The 27440-nt window shown below is 43.8% G+C and overlaps 1 protein-coding gene across 1 annotated transcript; it reads left to right on the plus strand.

Moving 5' to 3' along the window:
• Window positions 1-19418: 19418 nt before the first annotated feature.
• On the plus strand, window positions 19419-20367 carry LOC140222426 (uncharacterized). The gene has a single exon (XM_072292957.1). The coding sequence runs from the start codon at window positions 19468-19470 to the stop codon at window positions 20365-20367; it is 900 nt and encodes a 299-aa protein (XP_072149058.1). The 5' UTR covers window positions 19419-19467.
• The last annotated feature ends 7073 nt before the right edge of the window (window positions 20368-27440 follow it).

A 27440-nucleotide genomic window follows, 5' to 3' on the forward strand; every position in this document is an offset into this window, starting at 1 on the left:
ATGACGGCGGGGGATCGACACGTGTGTGTGTGTGTGTGTGTGTGTGTGTGTGTGTGTGTGTGTGAGAAGAAAACGGGTTTCGCCCGGCGGGACAAGGAAATGACGCCATGGCCCATTTGGTAGGTCCAAAGAAAACTGGGCGTCTTGCCGAAAAGAAAAGGAAACTGGGCCTAGTTCAAGGGACTGGGTACTAGAGGCCCACGAAAGAAACGGGCTGCATAGGCCCGGAAAACCTGTCCATCTTCCGAAGGTAGGAAGGTGTTTAACCTCCCGGTGTTTGAGATTTGTGCGGCCCCCGTGGACCACACGATCTCCTTCTTCCTTCCTCCACTCGCTCGGCCCTCCGTCGCTCGACCATAGCCGCCGCTGCTCGTGCACGCCGGTGAGATGGTAGGGGAGGGGTGGGAGGTGGGGGAGCGGCCGGTGGTGAGGTCGCCGCCGGCGAGGATGGTGGTGGTGGTGGCGGCGGCGGCGAGGTTAGGGTAGGGTTAGGGTTCGGGATTGTGGTGGGGAGGCTAGGTTAGGGTTAGGGTTTGGGGTTGTGGTGGGGACTCCAATGGTCGGCGGCTATAGAAGAGGAGGGGTGGGGGCGGTGGTGGCGGGTTGGCTGACGGCAGAGGCGAGGCGGCACAGGGCAACGAGCGGTGGGATTAGGAAGGGCGGGGTCGACGGGGGCGATGGTCGGTGGGCGGGTGGCGCGGCAGCCGCCGGCCGGGGTGGTGGAGGAGGCGGCAGCGGTGGTGGGGTCGCTGGGGAAGAAGGAAGGGAGGAGGTTAATGGGCCGGAGTGGGCTGGAAGTTTCAACTCCTATCTATCTTCCACAAGATAGATAGGAGCTCCTACATAGGCCTCCGTTTTCTGTTTCTATTCACATGCAATTTAATAAATCCCTTTCGAAACGTTAGTGGACAATCATCTGAGATATTAGTATGATGTACCTCTTTTATTGTTGTATCATTTGAATTTTCTTTTTCCTAAAAGTAATGTAACACCCAGAATGCTCAAAGGATAAAATATGCATTGTATATTGGAATACGTAAAGTTGAGGGTTAAAAGTTGACTTTTAGATCCGTCACTTGGATGGACGAATGGAGACCACGATTATGTAGAGCTCGTCGAATCCATTCTATTTGATCACTCATATATTTTGTTTGGAGTTCAGATCATGAAGTTACGGACATTGCTATTTTAAGCGTGACTTACTGTAGCTGAGCCCACCCACCTGTTGCCGTGAGTCCCATATCTTTTTTTCCCTTTTCTTTTCCCAATCTCATCCCGAATCTTTTTCTAAACCCTGCACCCCCTAAGTCTCCTACCCTGCGCCGCCACCCTCCTTCTGACCGAGATCCGTCGTCACCGTTCCTCTTCAAAAATTGGTTGGACTTCCTTAACTCTATCCATTTCCCCCAATTGATTTTTCTTTCCTTGCTGTTTATGGTGGTGCTACCATGTGGGTTGCAATTTAGGTGCAATCGATAGGGTTGCCATAATGCTCATCGCCAAGGAGAGGTAAACGATCGGAAGTCATCGTTGGGATCACCGCTGTCATCGTTGCCCTTGCTGTTTTCAAGGAGAAACCCTAGGTGAGGCATGCCCCGCTATAATCCCTGTTTTCCCTAAGGTTTCAGATGTCCTGGCACGTGCTTTTAGCGGCATTCGACATCGATAAGGGCTAGGTCAAAGTTTTGCCCTCCTCATTGTTTTCAGCACGTAGTCAATCTGCGTAATTTTCAACAATAATTGTTTTACATCATCTTAATAGCTTAAAAAATATAAAATCTATATATATGAGTTGTAGAAGGTTTTGCAGAGCTTTCCATAGCTGTAAAGAACACCACAATCAGATTTAAGAGCTGAGAGATATTGAAGTTTGATTCTATCAGTTTTTCAGAGTCGTAATTTTAAGCAGAATCTGTTCACCTAAAGTTTAGGCAACCCAAATCACATAATTGGATCTGTGGATGAGGAAGGAAGTTGTAGGAAATTTCATAAGCTTTCCAGATTGGTTAAGTTTATCTTCGTATGAATTTTGAAGCTCTAGATATACTTGTTTTACTAGGACTGTTCTGCAGTTGTTGTCAGATTTTATGTTTGAGGTTCATCTCAAGATTCGCCTATGTTGATGATTTTTTCTCTATTTATAGATCACTATAAGTTGTAAGTTCTGAAGTTATCCATATGGCATAAGATGAGAATTTTTAGCCATCAGGATTAAAAGATAAAAAAAACAAAAGCGTTGCTGTCATGTCTAGATTTGCGTGTCTTCTTTAGAATGTCAGGTTCGGGCATAGGAACGCTTTGAATTATGTTGTCTATGCTTGTGTGTGTTGTGTTGGTGCTGAGTTATGTTTGTGAACAAGTGGTTCACTTTCGGATCGTGCTTAGCTCACGTTCTTGGTTTTCGGTGAAGGCAAGTAAACGTAGCGATATGGTCGACATGCTTTAATAATGTTGTTTGAATTGCCTCCATTTAATTTCAGTACCTCACACTAGCAAGATGAATCTGAATTTTATCTTTATATTGGAGTATCTTGTTCCACTTGATGCTTTACTTTTGAAGTTAGGAATTTTGAGGTATATGAAGTTCATGCATTGCAATCTTGCATTTGCATTCTCATGTTATTTATGCACATGAAGAAAATCGTAGCCGGATTGATAGGGTAAGTACAGGTACAGCAACACACGTTGAGATATAGTAATGTGGTTGGAGCCCTCACCTTCTTCCTTGGGGATGTGTGGGTAGAAGTGAAGTCATGCATTGCATTGCACCATTTGCATATTTATAATTATTGTTGTGAATACTCGAAGTTATGTAACGCTTCTTTTTATTATATTGACTTTTAAATTGTGGCTTAATATATTATGATTTAAATGGTTTAGAAGCAGTTTACTTGTTGAGGTTTTCCATAAATCTCATACGCTTTTCCCCTCCACAGGTTCTTAAGTTTGGAGGGTGCTTGGTTGGATGGGAGTAGCAGCACGTGTGCACACACTTCTTTATATATATATTTTAGACACGTTGTAATAAAAAATATTTGGTCATGAAGTCTTTGCTTTGCTTATAGTATCATATTTGGATCCAATTTGTAAGATGTTCTATCTACATGATGATTTAAGTTGCTTCCGTGTGCTCTATTTATTTATCTTTGTTGTTGTTTTTTATATGTGTGCCTGTAGTAGCTGTAGTGTAGTGTGATAACACTTCAGAATGTTGGTACTAAATTTACCTAAATGTTTATTACCCCTAATTCCTCGTATTGTGACAAGAGCAAGAAACAGTCAGTTTTCACTCCAAGTGTTTTCTCTGTCAGATAAGCAAGAATTTGGCGTTATTTTCTGTCTCAGTCTGTCATATGAAGAATCTGATGTGATCCTCGAAAACAAAAGGGAAAGTATCTGATGTGGACATTTTTAACTGATGAGCTGTATTACTGTCAGAGTTAATCTGGCCCTGGGAGCTGGAGGCCGCGGTGCCATATGCGCAACACGTCGGCAGCAATCACTAGCAAAACGACGTTGCTGCTGCAGCAGTAGAGCATGGTCAGGTATCCATCCGGGCATCCGGCCCAATCTGTTAGCAGTCCGGGTTCTGACGCTGTCGAAGACGATGCCGATTCAAAAGATCAAGCTCGTGGGCCGCGTCAGGGCACCAGGTCACGCCGGCCCAACTCGCGGGTTGCAGGAACAGAATGGGCCTGAAGCTGTTGTGTGCGTGCACGGAGGTGGCGTGTGTGAGTTATCTTTTTTTTTTTTGTGACATGGGTGCGTGTGTGAGTTATCGATCTGTAAGCCATAAAGGCAGGAGAGAACACAGAGAGAGGGCATCTTGTAATCTAATCAACTCTGAACTGAAGAAGCTGACCTCGTCCACCTCCCTGTTCTCCCTCTCTGCTCTCTGCTTCTTCCCCAAATTCCCTTCTAGATCCGGTATCCTAACACAATCTTAGCAGCCTCTGCCAAGTATTTACGCCCTCGATCGGATCGCTCGATCGTCCTCGTCCCCGCAGCACCCAATACGTTTTCCCGCACGTTCTCTGAATCTCTTCTGCTTTCAATTGCTCGTCGTTGAACTCAAGGAGAGGGCAGCATCCCGATGCTTCCATGCGGTCGGCGGCGATGACACCAGACCAGACAGCCGGCAAGCATCAGTGCACGGCCGGTGAAGGCGGCGGGGGATACGATCCTAATCTGGTGCTAGGAAAAAGATAAGGATTGCAGGCCATTTTCGTCTGGATGGATACCGATCGAGGCATCGACGACACCCGGATCAGTATGCGGCGGCCATGATCGCTCTATCCTGTGGGCTGTGGCTAGAGTCGGCTACGATACTGGATAGCCGTGTTTCCGCGAGCAGGAGCATTCCTGGCTTCCTTCTACAATCTTCTTCAGAGTTCAGACGTCAGTACATATGAACCCGAACGAAACATCGCGGCTTCAGTTCTGACTTCTGAGGTCACTCTGAAATCTGAAAGGATGATGCTCTGTTTGTTCGATGCGCCGATCGACCGATGATCCATGGCTACAGTGAACAGTGAAGCCAGCAATTCAGAAAACCCATGCAGGTTTCTTCAGTTGAAGTGTTTCCATTCAACTTCGCATTAGAAATGGAGAGTGACATTTCCTACCAAGAGTTGGAGATCTTTGCCAATTTAAGGTTTTTCTGTGTGTACAAGTCAAATGATAGACTATAACTTATTCCTACCCTAAACGAACATTAGAGGTGGCATCTCGCAGCCTCGCGGGTATAAAAAGAAGGATAAAATGCAGTTGGATCATGAGATCAACACAGCCAGCTGGAGGAATCGGAGTGGGCCAGCAAGCGAAGCACACTGTCTTCCTACTATCCAAAGCAAGCTTTCAGTACTGTCAGCATCGATCTTGTAAATTAGATTTCGCTTAGCAACAGCATAAACCTGTTGGTTAGTCCAAAGTCAACTTCTTCCCCTGTCCATAGATGCTCTAATCTATGTGGTTTCCCATATAATTTGCTTAACGATGCTGCTTGCTGCCGGTAGTTCAGGACCACCTGGATTGTCTGCTGCCGACCTGAACATGGCCTAGCGTTATAAACAAGTTCAATGCAGGCATTAATCTTTTAACTTACGATTGGATTGGCATATAAGTAAGACCAAATTGAGTTGTCTCTCTCAACTACTCGACTGAACATAGTATTTTAAAATGAAACCACTAGCAGGAGGAATCAGAATGAGCCAGCAGGCGAAGAAGGTTTATTTTCTTCTCATGATCCAAGGAGTTTTCTGTATTACTAGCATCGATCTTGTAAACCAACTCCTCTAAGAGACAATCTAATCTTGTCCATTGATCCTAGGTCAATCACTTGACGTGTCTGTTGATGCTCTAACCGACGTATTTTATTTTTCATGCAGTTTCCTTCACGATGCAACCGTTAGTTCAACAATCCTTAATTGCTGGAGCCGACCTGAACACGACCTATCACTATAAACAAAGTTGAGTACAAGTAGTATTTGGATCCAGATATATTGAGTTGAGTGGGACCAAATGAGTTGTCTTTCTCAGCTCGTTGACTGACCATACCTACTTTCCGTTCCAAATTATTCCAATTCTTTTAAGAATCAAACTATTTTATATTTGACCAAAATTATAGAAAGAATGATAAAGATTTATGGCACCAAATAGATATACTATAAAATTTTATTTAATGAAAGAAACTAATGATACTTATTTGGTATTATGAATATTAGTACTTTATTGTATACATTTGGTCAAACTTGAGATGCTTTGACTCTCCAAGAAAGTTAGAATAACTTATAATTTGAAACGAGGGAGTATTTCGGAAGTAAAAATGCTATTTTTTTTAAAAAAATAAATGGATGGGATGGTGGAAGCATGTATATGCTCTGTACACTACTGGGAAAGGTCATCTAGCACCTTAGTACCGATTGGTTTTTGACCTGGTACTAATGCTCACATTAGTACCGAGTCTAACACGGAACCCCTTGTGACCCCCTAGTACCGGATGGGAGCTCCACCTGGTACTAAATGTCACCCATTAGTATCGGTTGGAGTTACCAACGGTACTAAAGAGCTCCATCCACCTTATCCATCCACTCCCCCGGCCCATACCTGCTCCCCTCTCTCCTTATCCGCTCCTCCTCCCTCCCTCCTTCTCACTCTTGGCCCGGTGCCAGTCTCCCTCTTCCCTCCCTCCCTCCCTCCCTCTCCCATCTGTGCACGCCGGTGGCCGAAGGGTGGTGGGGCCGGGCTGGCGGCGGCGGCAGGAGGGCGGTGGGCAAGGAGCCATGGCCGGGGTCGGGTGGGAGGGGCGGCGGCCGGGCCGGTCTCCCTCCTCTCTCACTCCCTCCCTCCCTCTCTCATCTGCACGCGTCGGTGGCCGAAGGGAGGTGGGAGGGGCGACAGGAGGGCAGCGGGCAGGGCCTGGGCTTGGGCCGACGAGGCTCAGGCTCGGGCAGGGTGATTTCCTTTTTTTTATTTTTTAATACCCTTTAGTACCGGTTATTGCACCCGGTACTAAAGGCACCCCCTTAGTATCGAACTAACAATACCTGTTATGAAACTGGTACTAAAGGGGGTTACTAACCGGTACCGATGGCCCTTTCCCCAGTAGTGATATAGCTTTAGCCATTAATAGGTAAGCTGTGCTGTCTTCTGTTGCTTAATTAGTATATCCTTAGAATCATGTAGTGATATATGTAGTGAGACTGAACATGAGCAAACATTATAAATAGTAACTTTGAAGCTATGGTGGGATCAATACGACTAATTGAGTCTCGTCTCTCTGAAACAGCTATGGGCGGTCTGTTAGTCATTTGCCAACCAAGTTCTTTTCTCATGATTCAAGAAGGTTTCTAAGATCAACTCCAAGAGGCTGCTAATCTTACCCCAATACATTTTTTAGGAAAAAAGAGAGAAAAAATGAACTCCAACAATCCACCTAAACCTTCCCCAATTTTTTAGCGACGCTAAAAAACAGCCTGCCACCGCGTATATTTTAGCGTTGGCGTTCCTCCCCCAATCCTGATTCCCGCACGCCCGCGCGTCCCTTCCGATGGGCCCAATACGATGACGTGGCCTGTGTTTGAAATATTGGGGGCTATTTATTAGCGATCTGTTGTGGACTAATATGTTTTTGGGGGAAATTTTTTTAGGAGAACCCCCAATACATAGTTTTGGGGAAGAATTTTTTAGGATACTCTTGGAGTTGCTCTAAGAGCAATTCCAAGAGGCTGCTAATCTTAACCCCAATACTTTTTTTAAGGGAAAAAAATAGAAAAAACGAACTCCAACAGTCCACCCAAACCTTCTCCAACTAAAAAACAGCCTACCACCGCGTATATTTTATCGTTGGCATTCCTCCCCCAATCCTGATTCCTGCACGCTCGCGCGTTGCTTCCGATGGGCCCAATACGATGACGTGGCCTGTTTTAAAATATTGGGGGCTATTTGTTAGCGATCTGCTGTGGATTGATATGTTTTTGGGGGAAATTTTTTTGAAGAACCTCAGTACATAGTTTTGGGGAAGAATTTTTTGAAGTACTCTTGGAGTTGCTCTTGCCATGCTACGGTACATCTTTTACCTTCTAAGAGGTAAGGGATCTGAAACAAATCTGGACCCTTATTTTTTTTATAAATGGTGATTAAAGATTAGAAAAGATTTAAAAATGCTGTTGTGGTTAACCTCCCCGAATCGTGGATACGGTATCCACGGGAGATTGAAACTAAAGAAAAAAAAAACACGACTGATGCGTCTCCGCCCACACATTTGTAACTAGGAATTAGATTTGATTTTCATCTACAGTGTTGCATGATTGTGTGCGTGTGTGGTGCATGCAGTGTTTATGAATCATGACGCTGCTCCGAATGCATCACAGGTTAAGCGTCCAGGTTAATTAAATTATGAATCATACACGTTATATAGTTCACCATGGTGCAATTCAGCAAAGTGTCACGTACATATTTCAAAAAGCATTGCATACGTACTATTACGTGTACTCCCTCCATTCCAAACTATAGGTCGTTTTGATTTTTCTAGGTCCATAGATATTATTATTTAGATATAATGTATGTTTAGATGCATAATAATACCTATGAACCGTCAAAACGACCTACAGTTTGGAACGGAGGGAGTGATTTATTTAAAAAGTTCAAATTACATTATTTTGCTTTCACGAAAAAGTGACTGCTTCCCTAGTGTACCGCCAGGCTAACATGTCACGTAATTTTTTTTGTCATGCTAACATGTTGACGTTGGATTACTAGGGAAAAGTAGTCACTTTTTTTTGCAAGTTGTCGCACACGTTAGATGATTAGATCCCGTTAAGTTAGTTAGATCTAATAGGTAGATTTTCCCTATTTATTCTATTTTTCCAAAATAAGAATATAAAAACAAATATGATAATTATATACTGATCTGTTAAATGGACGGTCCACGTTCATTTGGGAGTACTTTAGCAATTCCCAGTATTGTTCGCATCGATATTGTAAACCAACTTCACTAAGCAATAATGCAAAATTATTCAATAATCCTAAGTCAACCACTTGAGATGTCAATAGATGCTATAATAATCACCATACCGCCTTTTAATTTCCACACAGTTTTCTTCATGATGCAACCATTGGTACAGACAATCTGAATTGCTGAAGCCGACCTGAGAACATGGCCTATCACTACAAACAAAGTACAAGATGTGATTTCAAAGTTACGATTGGATCAACACATAAGTAGGACCAAGTAAGTTATGTCTCTCTCAACTCGGTACCAGTGTGCTGTCTTCACTTGCTTAATCATTTCTTAAGGATGACGAAGTGGCACCTATACCATGTCTTGGACATGGCCAGCCATTATAAACAAAATTGACAACAAAAAGAATTTTAAGATCGACTTAATTTATGATTGGATTGACATATAATAATAACCTACCGAGTCTTTTGTTTCTCAAGTCCTTGTTTGACCACAACTATTTTTCATATATAATGCTAATTTCTAACTATGAATTGGGAGAGCCCGGAAGAGAATCGCTTAGACAATGCACATAATAAAAAACTGGTCTCTCTTCAGTTGCTTACTTCTATATTAGATTATGATAACGGCATCCTGAAGCACCTAGGTCCCTCTCCCACCTTTGGTACTTTGGTAAGGGTGTGTTTTGATGATAAATGATAATCTTATACTTGTGACTGACCCGTGTGTTTTGAAGTGGACCCTCAATTGAATTAAAGCGGACCCTCAATTGAATTATCAAGCAGACTAAAAGTCTAATGCGACAAAGGCTAAGGACTCTTCTAGAACCAAGTGTCACAAGGAGATGAAGGATACTTGGTGTAGTATAGGGTTTGTTATTTTTCTAACTCTTGGACCGTACTATTAAGAGGGGTTTCAATGATAGTATCTTGACCATACAAGGCTAGCCATGAAAATGATGCACACTCAGTATACTCTGGCACTTGGTAGCTCAAATAACTCATGGAAGTACTCAAGAAGCGAAGAAATTGACAAAAAATAAAAGGAATTTGAATTGGATGAGTTATAAAGATAAGGGGACCGTCGGATGTTCCGATGCCCTATTTTTTAGTTGCATCGGATGAATTTTTCAAGACTGAAATCTCTGGAGGGAGGCATCACTTGTTCCGATGCTACCATCGGATAAATTGGTAGAGACCATTGGAAAAATCATATTTACAATTCCAACTTCCAGAGAGGTTTTTGGTTTTGGACCTTCAGCACCGATTGATCTGACGCCTTGCGTATGACTATTGGATGAATGCGTCGGAGCAAGCATATTTTCAATTGAAACTTACAGAGAGGTTTACAGAGAGGTTTTGGCCAAACTCTTCAGCACCGGATGATCCGATGCTCAGCTCAAGACCGACGGAGCAATTATCGGATATACTTTTCTAACGGTCACAATCTAGACTTGTGTGTGGCCGGATGTTCCGATGTCCTGGGGATGGAAACCATCGGATCATCCGATGGTGTGCTTTTTTGTGTACACTTTTCCAATGGCTAGATAGTGTTGCCTAGCCTATTTATACCCATTCGCCAGGTCATTTAAGCTGCTCTTGACACCCTAAAGACTTCAAGCAGCTCATGAGCAAGTGAAAGTGTGCTAGAGCCAAAAGTGATTTGTAATTTGCAAGATTAAGGACTTCTCTTAGTACTTGAGAGTGATAAGTGTGCATCTAGTTCGTGGCTGAGCTTAGTGCTGGTCAAGCGAAGCATTGAGGCTTATTACTCTTGGTGGTTGACGTCACCTAGACGGTCTTGGTGATTTGGAGGTTCTTGGTGAGCTCTTGGAGATTGTGGGAGCCCCAAGAGGAAGATCTTGTACATGGTTTGAAGTCCGCCGTTCTAGAGATGAAGAAGGGACATTCTTAGTGAGCACTCAAGTTTTGGTGGCTTCAGGGGGAGCAAAACCTTTAGTGGGGGCTCCAACGTAGATTAGGGGGGAGCGTGAACTCCTCGATACCATGGGAAAAAATCCGGTTGTCTTGAGTCCTCTCTCTTTATATTTCAGCACTTCGTTTGAACATTTACTTCCTGCAATTTACTTGTTGTTTTGCTCTTGTTCTTGTTGTGTTTGTTTTGCTCACGTCTTGCCTACGCTAAATTTTATCCTTGATAGTGTGTTTAGTTCATTGGTTTGAACCTTGTAGTTGGGCATCACTAGTTATCTAGGTTAAGGTTTGTTTTTCTCGTTCTAGAAATTAAAAAAAAAGTTCCAATTCAACCTTCTTCTTGGGCCACCGCTCCTTACACATCCGTACTGCAATTATTTGTTTTTCCTCTAACTAACTCGACCATCCGACCATTGTTACATTGCTTTCACAAGAAAAAGAAAGGTCGAAAGCACTCTTATCGAACTTCTGAAACTTAACCCTTAAGCTCTAGTAGTCCATAGCACAAAAAGCTACAAGTCCTTCTCCACTCTTCTAATGCTCATGAAAGCAATTCCAGGAGATCATCTTGTTGTGTGTGCATTGGATGCCACTAACAATCATAGCTTGGTTAGCTGCCTCTCCCAAGAATAGCCTTTATGTTTGTTTATTACAAAGGGAACGAACTTGCTGTTTACATGTAGGGCAAAGCTATCACTGGTACGTCCTTGCTGTGTCCTGTACTACCAAGTTAGTAACTCTACTTCATCTATTGTTGTTGCATTATGATGGCTACTTGCAAATTAAGGGTAAGAAGGACCAGCCACGGATGCAATGATCAACTAATCTGTGCGATCTCGACTAGTGACCCAAATGATTTGTTGCAACAACGCAACACCTGATGGTGCCAACCCTGATGCAAATGAACTTAATCAGGAATAGTACAAAAAGAGACTTTCATGGCTCTTTTGCTTGCAGTTAGAAGACTTTTCTATTACAAGACAGTTACCTAAATCAAAAGGGATGTCAATGATAAAGTGACTCGATGAGTGGAGGGGAAAGCATTCACCATATATTCTCATAACTTATGAAGGATTACACCTATGGACTGAAAAGAGAGAGAGGTGATCCGAACATAGTTACAGAAAGAAGAACAGCACATAAGATTCCTGTCAATAACATAGATTAGATCCCATATGCACTATCAATATTCTTTCATAGCAATTAAAAGAGATCCTTTTTACTTCTTAATTTATCACCTTTATTTATGTTTTGACAAGGAGCTAAAAGGTTTTATTTGTTTGAATAAAAAATTCTCAATTTGTGATGTATCCATGTAATCACACAATTCGTGCGATAGTATTATCTGTTTCAAAAAGAGCACTCACAAAGAAAATGAGAATTATTGTTTGTATTCGTACAAAATAAAAAAACGTGTTTGGAAGATGTATTCAAAGTTTTACAAGATCATCATTTCAGGTGACATACGTGATCAAATGGCTAAGATAAGACACATGAACAGCGGCGGATCCAAGATCCATGTCTAGGGGTGCTCCCTTCCCTCTTCTTCCTCCTCCTTCCTCTCTTTTCTTTCTTCCTCCTCTTCATCTATGTCTAAAATTTGTAGGGGGACTCCGTGGACTTCATGGCCCCCCGCCCCCACGCGCTGGATCCGCCCTGCACATGAACAGTAGATAACGATATCAATTACACGGAAGACCTGCTGGGTATTCAGGTTGGCTTACAATACCATTCATATACACCCTACCAAGAATATTGTTGCGCAGGGATATGACACACGTAAAAATAAAGTCTGTCCGGAGAGGCCCCAGCAGGCTAGCTAGCCACTTCTATATGTGGATGGTAATCCTTAAAGGAGTGCGTGGGAATAGAACCGTGTGCTGTTATTCATATATACCACCCTACCAAGAATATTTGTTGCGCAGGGATATGACACATGCAAAAATAAAGTCTATCCGGAGAGGCCTCAGCCTCGATCGCAGGCTAGCTAGCCACTTCTATATTTGGATGGTAATCCTTAAAGGAGTGCGTGGGAATAGGACCGTGCGCTCTTATTCATTCCGTTTACAGCTCCGCGGAAAGTAGATTATATTCCTCCTACATGTATGGACAAGGGGGGAACAAGATCCATGGTTTCTCCACTGTTCTAACTCTAATCGACTACAACCGTTAGCAAAACATGGGGGACCAAAGGAAAGTATGCCCACACTAAGAGGACCAAGCAATATTTTTTGTGGCACATGTAGAGTTACGTTGTGGCTTAGTTTATCAGGCAGCTAGGGTTCCTAGATAATGGAATCGATCTGGTGGACTTCTAGAACATACTATATATATATATATTGAAGGAACTAAACCTAGCTACATCACCTAAAGACGAATAAGCTTTAGAACAATGTGTAATAATACTAATTGGCCACCTGGCTACCATATCTGGTATTTTTTTTGTAAATTGTATTATTATTGTTTTTCTCAACCTAAAATGTGTGAAATACTTCCTTGAAAATGGTAAAAATATAGTATTCATAAAAGCCTTAATTGCACACGTGCAATCCATATCCACACACTAGATATTCTTTTGCAAATTCTCTAATATATTAGAAAAACACCGCATTATAAGGATGCATTTGGAAGCCTTAATTAGTGATGGATGCTGTACAAAATAGCAACAGGTAGTACTAAACTATTCAAAGAGATCTGAGACCGTAGTTAATTACTTTATTGTATATATAGAAAAAACTGCATAGGTACCAACCCCCGGGTATATATAGGGTTATCTTGTCCAAAGATCGGACATACGTGTAGCGTGTATGTAACATGCATGCAGGAAGCCAGGAACCAAATGCTCTCTGCAAGTATCGGAGACTCACGACCGGGTGCGCTTTATACCTTTTGGACCAGCGGTACGAACGCATCAGCTACGGTTAATTATTGTCTGGGTTGATGAGCGCCACCGTCCCCGGTCGGAGGAGAATCGATAGTCCACGGTCGGAGGAGAATCGATACCGTACCCGGCCAGCAGCCGGCCTGCCGGTGGAGAAACGGAGCAAGGTCGATCGGCCGATGCCATCGATTTGTATCACGACAAGAGCATGCATGTCTATTCTAGGAGTTGAACTAAAAAAATTCAAAAGGGGTCTAGGGCCAGTAGATGAGTGTATGAGACGAAATTATGCTTCGCTTTTGGACCTGTATTATGTGTATGTGCGAGGATCGAATCAGAGAAAAACATTCATGCATGGAGTACTGGAAGGAGCTAATTAAAGCAGGGTCTTGGAGTCAGAGTCACTAGCCAGTAGATTAACGCGGGAGGTTTCCGTTTAAGCAATACTTATTGACCACCTATCTAGCTCTAGTACATAATTAACTTGTACACCCGTATAGAAATTAAAATGGAGTACTCATCATGAAGTGAATGAGGCGTACTGGTACATGGACACCGTATTGACGTGATAGTCCACGGTCGGAGGGAATCGATACCCGGCCAGCAGCCGGCCGGCCGGTAGAGGAACGGAGCAGGATCTCGGCCGATGCCATCGATCGATCGGTATCACGACAAGAGCATGTCATCTAGGAGTTGATCGAACTAGAAAATTTGAAAAGGTGTCTAGCTAGGGCTCTAGGCTCTAAAAAAAATCTTTATAGAGGCACGCATGTGTATGCTCTAGATGAGCGTGTATGCGACGAAATTATGCTTTTGCTTTAGGACTTGTGTTATGTGTATGTCTGAGGATCGAATCAAGGGAAATTGGGAAAACATGCTTGGAGGACTCGAAGGATGTAATGTGGGAGGTTTCCCTAAGAAATACTTATTAACCACCTAGTAAGAGGCTCATCTTGAAACCTCCAGAACCACCTAGGATTCCTACATGGACACTCTAGAAAAAGAGAGAAATCTTAAAAATTCTTACAAGAAAACAAAACATCTTGCCATCAATCTGTAAACTCAAGTCATCATAGTCAGTGGATCTAATAATAGTCTAAAGTAACCCTCTAAATCTATACCTAAATTACTCACATATGTCATTATATAAAATTTACTAAAGTAACCCCTAATATTCATCTTTACCCACTCATGCCATGTCGGGGGAATAGTCCGGCAGTCCACCACGGAGTAGACCAAGGTGATAGATTGTGTGGAGGTGCAGAGCGTAAAATTGATCGATCAGCAGTGCTCACGGTCAAGAGCGGCCTGGATCCTCACATGATTAATTTATCGGAAGTTAATTAAATTATTGTTATTTATTGCTATTATGTTGATTTATGTTCATATTTAATGTGGGTGGTATAAACCTATACTTTTAGTAATTGCTAATAAAACTTGACCAACCAATTAAAATGCTGAATTACTATTAAACCATAGCCTATCCTTGAATGGCCTTACACTACATATTCCTCATGCTTGCTGAGTACCAACCATAAGTGTACTCACCCTTGCTAAAACCGCTGCTCAGAACAAGTCAACTTTGAGGAGGTTCTTCAAGACTTCGAGGAGTTCTAGGCGTACATGTGCCCTCAGTCAACTACCTGTGGAGTCGTCGTCTTCGTTGGAGTTCCACTGCTATAATAAAGATTCTTTTTGCTATTCGATTTAAAGACTATTGGTCATGTAATAAATATAATACTCTCTTTACGTTAATGCATCATCTATGGTATTTACTGAAGTCGTTGCCTGTGTGTAACTTGATGCTAGCGCACATGTAGTTCATGCATCTGGTTTTGCCTTTAAAACCAGGTGTGACATAATCCTCGACTAATTTCTATCTTGCCATGTACACTACACCGTCTTGCGCCATAGCCTTCATGTCAGATACGTCTCGGTGTCCAGCCCTGTACTCAAGACTGTCCAAATCTTCTGGTAAGTCAATGGATATATGTACGGCAGCAGGCGGAGCCATGGCGCAGGGGGCGCGATGGAGAGGCAAGTGGTGGCGCATAAGCGCGACGAGGAGAGGAGCCAAGCGAGGGCACGATGCAGGCCGTGCGGGCCGCGTCGTGCCTCGGGCAGCCTGGTAGCCTGCGTGCCTTGGGCCAGCCCGATGACCTATCGTGCCCATGCTTGGGCCGTCGGTTCAGCCCGTGAACGGGCACGGCACGGCACGCTGGTGGTGTAGTGCCGAGCCTAGCCCGGCACGAAAATGGCTGTGCCTTGCCGGCCCATGCCGGACCCGGCCGGGCGGCACGAATGGACAACTATAGGTGGCTGCTGGCCGTAAGCATTCTATCTGAGCGAGGTGTATTGTATCAAGTCGGGGATAAAAAGAACCTACTCCTGCTACCGATCGACCTCAGGGGAAAAAAGAACGGCGGGAAGGAAAGCAAGAAAAAAAAACATGTGTGTAGTCACGGCTGTGGTCCAATCTACTGCCCTGGAGCCTCGCTCGTCTTTGACTTTATCTGTGCAGCAGTGGCGTGTATGCATGACGACGACGCTTTGTTCTAGCCTCGCACGTCTCTCGCTCGTGGTGATCCATGCATGTTCATGCCCTTTACCTCGTGTTTATATTAGTTGCTTCCTACGGGGCCAGGGTTTACGACGCCGACGTGTAAATATTTCTATTTCGTGTTCATCCGTATCACCAGCGCAGTAGATAAAATTTGGCACTGTGTACTGTTGAGTCAAACAAACACACAAGTTGGTCTACTATCCGGCACTACTTGGTGATAGGTAGTTTGTGGACGCGAGAGCATGGCTCGTGAGGACAGACGACTTTCCATGGACATCGACGGAGATAATTTAACTGGTGGAGAGAGTGGAGACCGTCAGACCGACAGCTCTAGCTAGCTCTCACCGCGAAACGAAACTACATATAACCAGCCAATAATCTTCCAGGCGATTTGTTTGGTGAATGAACGTACGCCAGCCAGAGTGCCAGACAATACATGTGGATGCACAATTAACTAGTGGAGTGTTTTAGTTACCATGCACAGTTACAGGATGCGATGATCTATAGTTACGTACTGTGCGCTGCAGCAAGATAAGAGCACTGAGCTGTAAATGCAATCCACGCATTTCTTGCTTTAATTATAATATGATCAGGGGCGACCTTTTTTCTTTTTTCAAGGACGGAAAAAAATGTCACCCGCCCTTGTTGAAAAAGGGCACGCACTGCAGCAAGCGCCCGCCCGGGAAATGCATTACCAGGACCCCGGGAAATAGTGGTCATCTCCGGAGGCGGCCGACCCTATCAGCCCGGCTTTGAAAAAATCATTTCCTGAAGCAGGGGACGGCATTAGCCGTCCCTAAAGATGACCTTATTTCCGGAGGTGGCTCGTTCCTGTAAATATTTTTGCAGGAGCGGACCGGAAGGTCACCCGCCATGAAGCTGCTTCCCACGCGCGATTTGCAAAATTTCCAAAGCCTCGGTGCGTGGGGCTCGCGTCCTAACATTGTCTCCCTATCACCACGACTCCACTAGTGCTACAGCAACCTTATCTCCTCCTCTCTTCTCTCCCTCTCTCCTCTGTCTCCCTTATCTCCTTCTTCTCACGTCTCTCCTCTCTGCTGGGCAGGCAGGTGTGTGGAGGCCGGGCTGTGGGCACTCTAGGGTGGCACGACGCACGGAGGCCGGGGCACGGCCGCTAGGTGCGGCGCGGAGCTCGAGCCACCCGGCGTTGAAGGCTGGCGCGGAGCTCGGGGCCCCGGCGGAGAAGGCTGGTGCGTCGGCGACCTTTTCCTCGACCGACTGGCGAGCGGCGTGGCTAGGCGGCGGGTGGCGCAATGAGGTGGTGCAGCGGGTGGTGCAGCAGCGGCTCCTGTGCAGTGGTGGGCCCACTTAGATTCAATGATATTCAATTGAATACCCATTATTTTTGCAAAAAAATTTCATATATATAGTGTATTTTAGGTATATGTATGAAAAAAATAAAAATACAGAAGCTAGCATAGACATTTCACTCAAAAAGGCCCACCGGAGGGCAACTTTGCTCTCCCTCGACTGGCCCAACTGGCCCATCTGGCCTGCATCTGCCAACTTGATTGCCCCCCCACCGTCCCACCCCCACGCGTGAGCACAGATTCACGCACCACGGTCCACGGCTCCAGGGTCCAGACGCGCGACCGCGAACCCTAGGCGGCTTCCGGCGGCGGCGGCGGACCGGCGGTGGCGGCGCCCGGCGGTAAGCGGCGGCTGGCAGGCTAGGAGGGCGGAGGCGGCTGGCGCCTGGAGCCGAGCCAGCCGCGCTGCGGCGGCCGACGGGCCAGCGGGGGTGGGCGCGCAGGGCGCTACTGGCCACCGTGGGTGGCTGGGCGCACCACGCTTCGTCCGTTCGGCGTTGCGGCTCGCCGGCTCCGCCCTCTGTGAGCGGCGAGTCCAGTCGGCCGACGCGGGCACGCGGCGACAGCCGGCCCCAAGCCCCCAAGGCCCCTACTGTCTACTGATTTGAGGATTTTGTGAACTGCTATTCCTGATTGTTTGTGAAATTGAGGTGAGCATTTTCAATTGTTTGTCAAATTGGGATAGCACATCAACTTGCAAAATGTGGATGCTCATGAATTTAGTTCAATGTGAAATTGTAAATATCTGATAACTTGAAATTGTGTAACTTTTAGGTTTGAACCATGAAGAGGAAGGGTAGTGCCGCTACTGATTTGAGGATTTTCATGGCAAGGGCTGCTGCAAAGAAGAGACAACCTGAACCGGAGAATGTTAATCAATCTTGCAATGAAAGCCAAATGCAACTAGTATTATTCCAAGGGCAGAGTGGTAGTGAAACAAGCACGGTACCACATGAACCAGTGAGATCTAACCAGCCTCCAGAGAACGGTACAACAGAAGATGGTGAATCCATACCTGTGGAAGAAAATGATTCTAGTGATGAAGACAAGAATGATTATGGTATTGAGCATGATCCTGGATTGAGGGCTCCGATCTCAAGTTATGATGTCAATGACCAAGATTCAGTTAGAAGGGCATACATTACATTGGGGCCATATCAACCAAAGATGAAGAGGGATGCTTTTCCGCAACATGATTGTGGAGGTATGCGCCGCTTCCAACATAAGTGGTTTGCTGAATTTAAGTGGATTGAGTACAGTGTGGATAAATATACTGCATTTTGCTTTGTTTGCTATTTGTTCAAAGATAACTGCAAATTTCCTGGTAGAGATGCTTTTGTTGTTGAAGGGTTTAGAAATTGGAATATGAAAAGGAGAATTCATAGGCATGTTGGTGCTATCGATAGTGCTCATAGTGAAGCTGAAAAAGAAATATAGATTGTTTATGAGACCTAAGGCATCAATCCGTGAATCTGTTGCATCAAACACTACACAGTTCAAGGCTAAGTATCTAGCTCGCTTAACATGGTCACTTAAGTGCATAAGATTTCTGTTGCGTCAAGGGTTGGCTTTTAGGGGTCATGATGAAACAAATGATTCACTCAACAAGGGGAATTTTTGGGAACTTTTAGCATGGCTAGCAGGAAACTTTGAAGAGGTTAATTTGGTGGTACTAGAGAATGCACCATAAAACTGTCAGATGATAGATCACAAGATCCAGAAACGACTCATTGATGCTTGTGCTCATGAAACAACTAAATTTATCATTGACGGAACTTGGTGATGAGTGTTTTGCAATTCTTGCTGACGAGTCAAGTGATGCATACCTACTAGAACAATTGGCTCTTTGTTTGCTTTTTGTCACTAAAAAAGGAGAACCAGTTGAGCAGTTTCTAGGTCTTGTCCAAGTTGAAGATACTACATCATTGACTCTTAAAGAAGTAATTCAATCCTTGCTTATCAAATATCAATTGCCCCTATCCAAGGTACGTGGTCAAGGGCATGATGGAGCTAGTAATATGAAGGGTCATGTTAATGGTTTGAAGAAACTAATTATGGATGAGTCCCCTTCTACTTATTATATTCATTGCTTCGCCCATCAACTTCAACTAACACTTGTAGCAGTTGCTAAGGAGAATACTGATTGTGATTGGTTCTTTGGGCAACTTGCTTATTAGTTGAATGTTCTAGGGATGTCTTGTAAAAAGATCCGCACGCTTCGCATTGCTCAAGCTGAATACATGATTGAAGCATTGAAATTGGGTGAAATTGAAACCGGGCAAGGATTGAATCAAGAGATGGACTTAACAAGGCCAGGTGATACACGATGGGGATCTCACTACAAAACTGTAATGCATGTTATGTTCTTGTATCCTTCAATCAAGAAAGTTCTCTTTAGGATTGGGAATGAAAGTAAAGGGGCTGAGGCTAATGGAGCTCAAACTATGCTCACAGTATTTAAGTCCTTTGAGTTTGTTTTCCTGCTACACTTGATGAATGAAATATTTGGATACACAAATGACTTGTGCAATGCTTTGCAAAAGAGGGAGCAAGATATCGTAAATGGAATGGATCTTCTGGAGTTCACAAAGGTAGAACTGGATGTTTTGAGGCAAGATTCTGGATGGCAAGAATTTCTTACCAAGGTCACTTCTTTTTGTGAGAAGCACAATGTTAAAGTTGTTGACATGAATGGGAAGTATATTCCTATGCAAAGATCAAGGCAGTTCTACAGAGGTGCCATTAATTATCACCGGTTTCATGCTGATATGTTTTTGGGTGTCATTGATAGACAAGTTCAAGAGCTCAATAATAGGTTTGATGAGGTAAACATAGAGCTACTTAGATGCATGGCATCATTCAGACCAGCCAATTCCTTTTCTGCTTTTAATGTTGAGAACTTGGTTAAGCTTGCTGGGTTCTATCCACATGACTTTGAATTTCAAGAAATAAACCAGCTTTATTTTCAGTTGCACCACTATATCAATGATGTCAAAAATGATGAAAACTTCAAAAATTTAAGAAGTCTAGCTGAGTTGTCTATGATGCTAGTTAAACAAGGAAAGATTTCTCGGTACGAAATTGTTTATAAACTTCTCAAATTGGTGCTTGTTCTCCCTGTTGCAACTGTTAGTGTTGAGAGGGTCTTTTCTATAATGAATTTGATAAAGAACAAGAGAAGAAGTAAGATGGGGTAGAAATATTTGAATGGTTGCTTGGTCACATTGATTGAAAGGGAATTCTTCATGCAAGCTAAGGATAAGGACATCATCGCTCATTTTCAAAGCATTGCAGAACGGAAAGTTATCCTATAGCTTGTAAATTGTAATCTTTGTTACCATTTTGCTGTTTTAGCCTCTATTTATTTCACATGTTGCCACTTTGATATGTTGATCATTAGTAGCTGAACAATTTTAATTTGTGATCAATTTTATTAATCAATGATGCTACCACTTAATTCGGTGTTATAAAACTATAATTTATTCTATTAATTTTTTTTTCTTGCCATCTCCAATTTTGAATACCCATAGTCTAGATCTTGCGCCCGCCACTGCTCGTGTGTGGGCTGCAGGTGGAGAAGCTTGGTGGCAGGGGCCATGGGTGGAGGGCGGCGATGGCTCGGCGGGGGCTGGCCCGGCAAGGCCACGGCCTTGCCCCGCAGCAGCCAGGGGTCGCGGCACCAGCGAGGTTGCGCAGGGTGCAGGACCGGCGGCGGGGAGCCAGCATGGTGGCCGGATTTTCCTTTCTTTTCTTTTTTATTTTGCTTTTTTTAAAATCGGTTTCTAGGGTGGGTGAGTGGGTGAGGCCGTGGCCTGACCTGAAGACGGTACGTGCAGGACTGGGTCGACGCCCGCCCTGGAAACAGCCATTTTTAGCTGAAAAAGTAGGGTGAGTGCCGCGCGATCCTGCCAATGCCGTTTCGCCCGACACTGCAAATGTTCTCCGTAGTAGCGGTCCCCATCTTTTTTTGACATAAAACATAGGTATGCATGGTAGCTAGGAGGTGAATGTACGTACTGTACCGTGGCAGAGGTGAATGTACGTACTGTACCCTGGCAGCAGGCTGACCATCATCATCTTTTGCGTGCTACTAGGGCCTCAACTTGCAAAACGAATATTGCATTGCAACCTAGGAGTATATATACGGATTAGCCAGTGTAGTCAACGCAGAGGATTGGCTCGGACTAGGCACGTCAGGTGAAATTGGAGCCATTCGTACCCAGACGTACTCTTTCTTTTTTCCGTTTCAGCGGACTGTGACAGCACATCTTGCATTATACTGACGAAAGAAATTACATTATCGTACGTGGAAGCACAAGCGACCAGTGAGCTAGGAGCAAAGGGAAACCATGCAACGACATCCCACATATTGTACGTTGTCCGTTCCCTAATCTCTACCAGCTGGTCAGCTCGCTACCTGTCATCATGACGTATCTCTATGTACGTGGCTGGCTATCTCTGACTTATCTGTGTACGTAACAAGTTCAATCCAGAAAGAAATGAAAAACTCAAAAAAAGCATACATCAGGCAAACATAGTTAAAAGAAACATAATCAGAAAACAAATCTCGTCTGCTGTAGCACTAGTACAAAGATGACTTTGCCACCTTTGCACTGCACGGTTCCATTTAATTTTCAAGGAACTTTGTCTGATATGATCTGTTGTGTGCGATCTTAGCCATTGCAAATACTAATGACAAATCCAGCCTGAAAGTCAAAGGTGCTCCCCAAAACACTGGAGTTCAGATGACAACTAGCTTGCATGTATATTATATACAGAAAATAAAATTCTTTTCTTTAACCTGCTTAGCCGCCCCAGAACGTGCATCGCAAGCAGGGCCGGCTCTTGAGAAGTTTAGTTTAATGGTTTTCCCAAATAAACACTCCTCAAACAAATGAATATCCTCATTTTTTGGCAAGATAAGTGTTGCTTTCATCCGTCCATAAGCTAGCTTCTTTTGACAAACTGATGATTGATAAATATGTTTTACCTTTCACCATGTAATTTCAAAGCGTGCTGATTAATTACCTAGTCCTAGTTCTACTAGCTACCAGGGAGCGTTAGCCCAGACAAAATACATAGCCCTCCAAAGAAAAAGTGCTGTTGCTGTCATAGTAACTCCAAGGAAACCGAAGCAAACGGCCAAAGCGACTCTTCGACGAACCACATGCAAATGAATGTGTACAGTAGTACTCTCTCCTATCTTTTACGGAGTAACTTGTTGGTTCTTCCATCTCCCCGTTGAAAACGAAGCTTGTCTTGGTCTGCAGGGATATCACCATGTGCACGGAAGTGACTGTTAACCGAGACTGGCATCTTGTAGCTGACGACTGACACTGGCTGACAGGCACTTATATAAATATAGTAATACAAGTATAGTTGTTCATAAAAACCTATAGGGTTTTCTGTGCCCTTCTTCCATCACGATAGTTGTAATAAACATATGCCTAGAGGCTGGAGGTTGCACGCATTACTGGAAAACCTACTTTAGTTCCGGTTGGATAGGGCCATAGATCCTGAAAATCCAACCTGGACTAAATTTTTGAGACAAAAAGGGATCCTTTAATCTCGGGTCATTCGTCCGGGACTAAAGAAATGGGCCACCCGTCGGCCGCTGCCGCCCGCGCCCGCCCGGGCCACCCGCCGGCCACCACCACCCAGGCCCGCCCTAGCTGCCAGGCGCCCGCCCGCCCACCTGGAAGAGGAGGAGGAGGAGGAGGGAGAGGAAGAGGAGGGAGAGGAGCACGCTGCCAGCCTGCGGGAGATAAGAAAGAGGAGATAAAGAAGAAAAGGTGGAGGGGGGCACGTGGAAAGGTCCCGGTTGGGCGTTTAGTCCCGATTAGTGTTACCAACGGGGACTAAAGGCCCCCCCTTTAGTCCCGGTTGGTAGTTCCAACTAGGAATAAGGGGGTCTTTAGTCCCGGTTAGTAGTTTCAACCGGGACTAAATGCCTCACCAGATTCCCTCCATTACAACCGGGACTAAAGGGGACTCTTTAGTCCCAGTTGATATTACCAAGTGGGACTAAAGAGCCCATCAGAGGTGGCCTTCGGTGGCTCATTTTTGACTCAGGACTAAAGGCACTTTAGTCCCGGGTCTAAAGTCAATCGGGATAAAAAGGTTTGGATGGAAGTTGAGTTCTCTAGTAGTGACGCATGCCAAGTCAAATGTTGTCTTTGGCCTCTGGCTGCTATCACTATTGGAAAACTGAGTGGTCCTAGCCCTTAGTACCGATTGGTTTTTGACCCGGTACTAATGTGAGCATCAGTACTAATGTAGTACTAATGTGAGCATTAATACCGGGTCTAACGGCTAATTCCCCAAGAGCCCCCGTGACTCCCTTTAGTACCGGTTGGTCTCCAACTGGTACTAAAGGTCACCCATTAGTACCGGGTGGAGCCTCCACCCGGTACTAATGGCCCTAAGGGCCTTATTTGGAAGAAGTCTATATTTTAGGAGGTACCTTATTGGGAAGTCCTTGAGGTCCTTGATGCCTCGCCTATTGCAGCATCTGCAAAGGCACCTCCTTGAGTCCTGTTAGGAATGTAGTTACCATCTTCTTCATCATCAACATCTTCCATCATAACTTCTCTTTCCCCGTGCTTGGTCCAAATAAAAAATAAAATAGTTAGGCATGAATCCTGAACTGTATATGTGGGCATGAATAGTCTTTCTGGATGAGTAATCCTTCTCATTTTTGCAAATTCAGTATGGACAACAAATGAAACCAGGCTGCGGCTTGTTGGACTCTGCTAGATCGAGAAAACCACGCAAGCTATTAATATACTCCATGGAGCATTTGTCCGCGTTGTACATCCATTGCCGATCCATCTACAAAGTATTACCGAACCAAAGATATTCTGATCATCCATAGAATTATACATGAAACATAACAAACATGATACAAATACCATTAAATGCAAATATTGCTGAAAGTTTAGATAGAAATACATAAATTTAAATTTCAGATCCAAACAACATGATACACTACAACAAACTCAAATCTTGCTGAAAGTTTAGATAGAATACACAAATTTAAATTTCAGACCCAAACAACATGATACACTATGACAAACCATCCACTGAGTACTATCTAGGAGGATTGGGACTGGCAGTGGAGCATAACAACCACCAAAAGGAGATTCTTGACCCGCCGCAATAGCATCTTCATGACATCTTTGGAAATAACGAAGCATTGCTCTCTCCCACGTGCTCATTTTCTTCGGCTTATCATGAGGGCCAACTATGGTTTTCCCCTTACCGCGAGAGGAATGATGATCGCCCCCACCATCACCACTACCTCCAGCAGCAGTAGCCATCTCTATGTACGACAATTTATTTAGCTCATATTTGCAAATGACTAAACTATGAACAAATTATATTTTTTCCCACAATTTATTTAGCTCAAACATAACATATAAAAGAAAAGTTTCTCCGTTGTAGCTTATTCTAAAACTGACTAATTACGTACCTCTATTTCATCTTATTATCTCTATGTACCACAATTTATCTCACTCATATTTGCAAATGACTAAAATATGAACAAATTATATTTTTCCCTATAATTTATTTAGCTCATATTTGTAAAGGACTAAACTATGAAAATATTCCTCTAACCTCATATCAATTTCTTTGACTAATATAAAACATAGCATCTAAAAAATTGTAGCTTATTCTAAAAATCACAAATATGAGCTCTAAATAACATATGCATATAAATGAGAAATTTCTCCATTGTACCTTATTCTAAAAATCACAAATTACTCTAACTCTAAAGTATAAAACTTAGTATACTAACCATGTATCAAGCGAGGATGAAGTTTCTAACCTTTAGAACACTTGAATAAGTGAAATCCCCACGAAATGGTCAAAAATAAGGCAGCACCGTACCTCCCCTATTTCGCCATGAATGGATGAAGCTCGAGTTGGAGGAAATGCCTCGGGCAGGAGGAAGAAGACGCTTGATTTATAGGAGAAAAGTTAGTACCAGTTGGGGGGCTTCAACCGGTACTAAATGGGGTCATGGAGGGCTTCTGGGGAACTAGCGGTTAGACCTGGTACTAGTGCTTACATTAGTACCGAGTCAAAAACTAACTAGTACTAAGGGTTAGGACCAATGCTCAATTTTTCAGTAGTGTTGGCGGTACTTTTCTTTCTTTCTTTCATAGCACAGAAAATATGCTCTTCTTCTAATCGATCGGCAGCTCTCTCATTATTTGGTTTGTTTTCAAAAATTTTTTTTGCCAAAGATATATGGCGAAGGGCCAATGAAGCTGGAGGCAGAGACGTACTGGCACGTTGGGGAGAAGAAAGCAGTGACAAACTGCACAGCTAGCTAGCTGCGAGAACCTTATTCCTGAGCTAAAGTTGCTGGCATCTCGCCCATGCATATGCATACCTCTGATGAGTGTGGCTTATTAGATATAGACATTGGGTCCTGCTTGGCCCCCACACACATCATAAAATTCACTTGATTTACATTGTACAAGAAAGTAAACACGCAATCCTGTGGGCTACCAGAATGTTTCATGTGCATATATATATTTAGTAACATATATACTGCAGTATTATTATTTGATTGATCATGTCGACGCTATATAAATTTTATGTATGTATGCATGCTAGGAAAGAAAAAGTATATTCATGGAAGACCACGGTTCAACTTAGTTTATTATTAGCTAGCAGGTTTCTCCCGGGATAAAGCGCGCGGTCTTGTGTTTATTAGTTTAATCTTACCTCAGTTGACACATTAGGTGTGGAAACATGACTGGAGACCAACTGCAAGTCTCCTAATCTGCTACTCGCCTAACACGTTTAGCTTTCGGTCGGGGTTGGGGACAGATGGGTCGGATATGATGCCTGCACGAAACACACGTACTTAAAAGCATGGTGCGTGCCAGGCGCTGCAAAAATATAGGTACGGTGTTTTCATTGCTAGGCAACGGATTACCTAGCTGCAGGGGCAAATTTTGCACCATCCAATAACACTACTGTTACTGTGTTGAGCACATGCTTGAGCATGACCACACACTGAATCCAAGCAAGCAACAACAAGATGATCTGATCGATCAAGCAGTGGTATAATCGTCTCAGTGTGAATAGAACACGCACGCCATGCATGCATTTTCAACACACGAAACTACCAACACCTTACATTTATGATGATTTGGAGTTCCGTTTTGCTGAAAAAAAGATGAGTGAAAACTTCGATTATTGCATACCCATTCCATTATCTTGGATGTGACCTAGCCAATAATCGCTGAGGACACAAGCAGGATTCGCCCATGACATCTCGCGAGATAGGCATCTCCATGTATCATGGCCACTCCTTTTCTGCATCTTTTGTTTTCCTGTAGCACTAGGCACAGACAAGAGATAAAGATTTGCATCCGTCGTCGTGCATGTGAAGCATATTTGGTGTTTGTTGAGGCGACAAAAAGCTGATCGATGTTAATTTCTCACGAATCATGACTATGCGTCTACAGTGGAGTTTAACGAGAGCACAGTTCTTTCGTTTCTTCTTCCACAACGTAAAATATGTACGGCCACATAGATCTCATCTGGAACCGTCTGATGCACTTCGCCGGTTGGTAAGATGATTCCTGACATTTGTATGGTCGTGTACTATACTCACTACTAGAAAGTTGACCCTTCATCCATGAGCTAGTACCAGAAGATTTTTGGTTCGGTACTAACGCGTGAAATTAGTACCATATCCAAATTTTCAGTCCCCAAAGGCTTTTTAAGTACCGGATCACAACACCACCCTGTACTAAAAGGTAGCTTTTAGTACCAGGTGGTATTGTGACCCGGTACTAAAGTGGGTGGTGTTATGACCCAGTACTAAATGGCTCTCCACGAGTTACTTCGAAAGGAAAGCATATCTAACTTCATCACATGTGCTATGTAGGTGAGATGATAAGGAAGGTTCGTGCGAGGCTTGAGGTCATGGGTTCGAATCCCACGGACCGCGCACGCACATATTACGTGTGAAATTCGCGTGTGTGGGGGCCTCCTGGCTGTTCATCAGTTAATGTCAATGCCAGGGTTCTATTTTTGTTTTATATTTTATTACAAATGTCAGTATCCATTAGTGTTTTTTAAAAAAGGCTAACAGTTTTACCTGCAATTTTGGTAAAATGCCAATTAACAACATAATCTTCCAGAACGTCATTGCCCACATTTTTATGGTTAATTAGTTAACCAAATATACTAAACCCCACTGGCCATTGTAAGATGAAGCTGTTAGGAAAAAAATACTCTTTGTAGT

The sequence above is a fragment of the Setaria viridis genome, chromosome 4, assembly GCF_005286985.2.
Source record: "Setaria viridis chromosome 4, Setaria_viridis_v4.0, whole genome shotgun sequence".
Taxonomy (NCBI): domain Eukaryota; kingdom Viridiplantae; phylum Streptophyta; class Magnoliopsida; order Poales; family Poaceae; genus Setaria; species Setaria viridis.

Excerpts from the sequence above, each read along its gene's own strand:
- LOC140222426 (XM_072292957.1), top strand. The coding sequence starts at position 19,468 with ATGGACTTAACAAGGCCAGGTGATACACGATGGGGATCTCACTACAAA.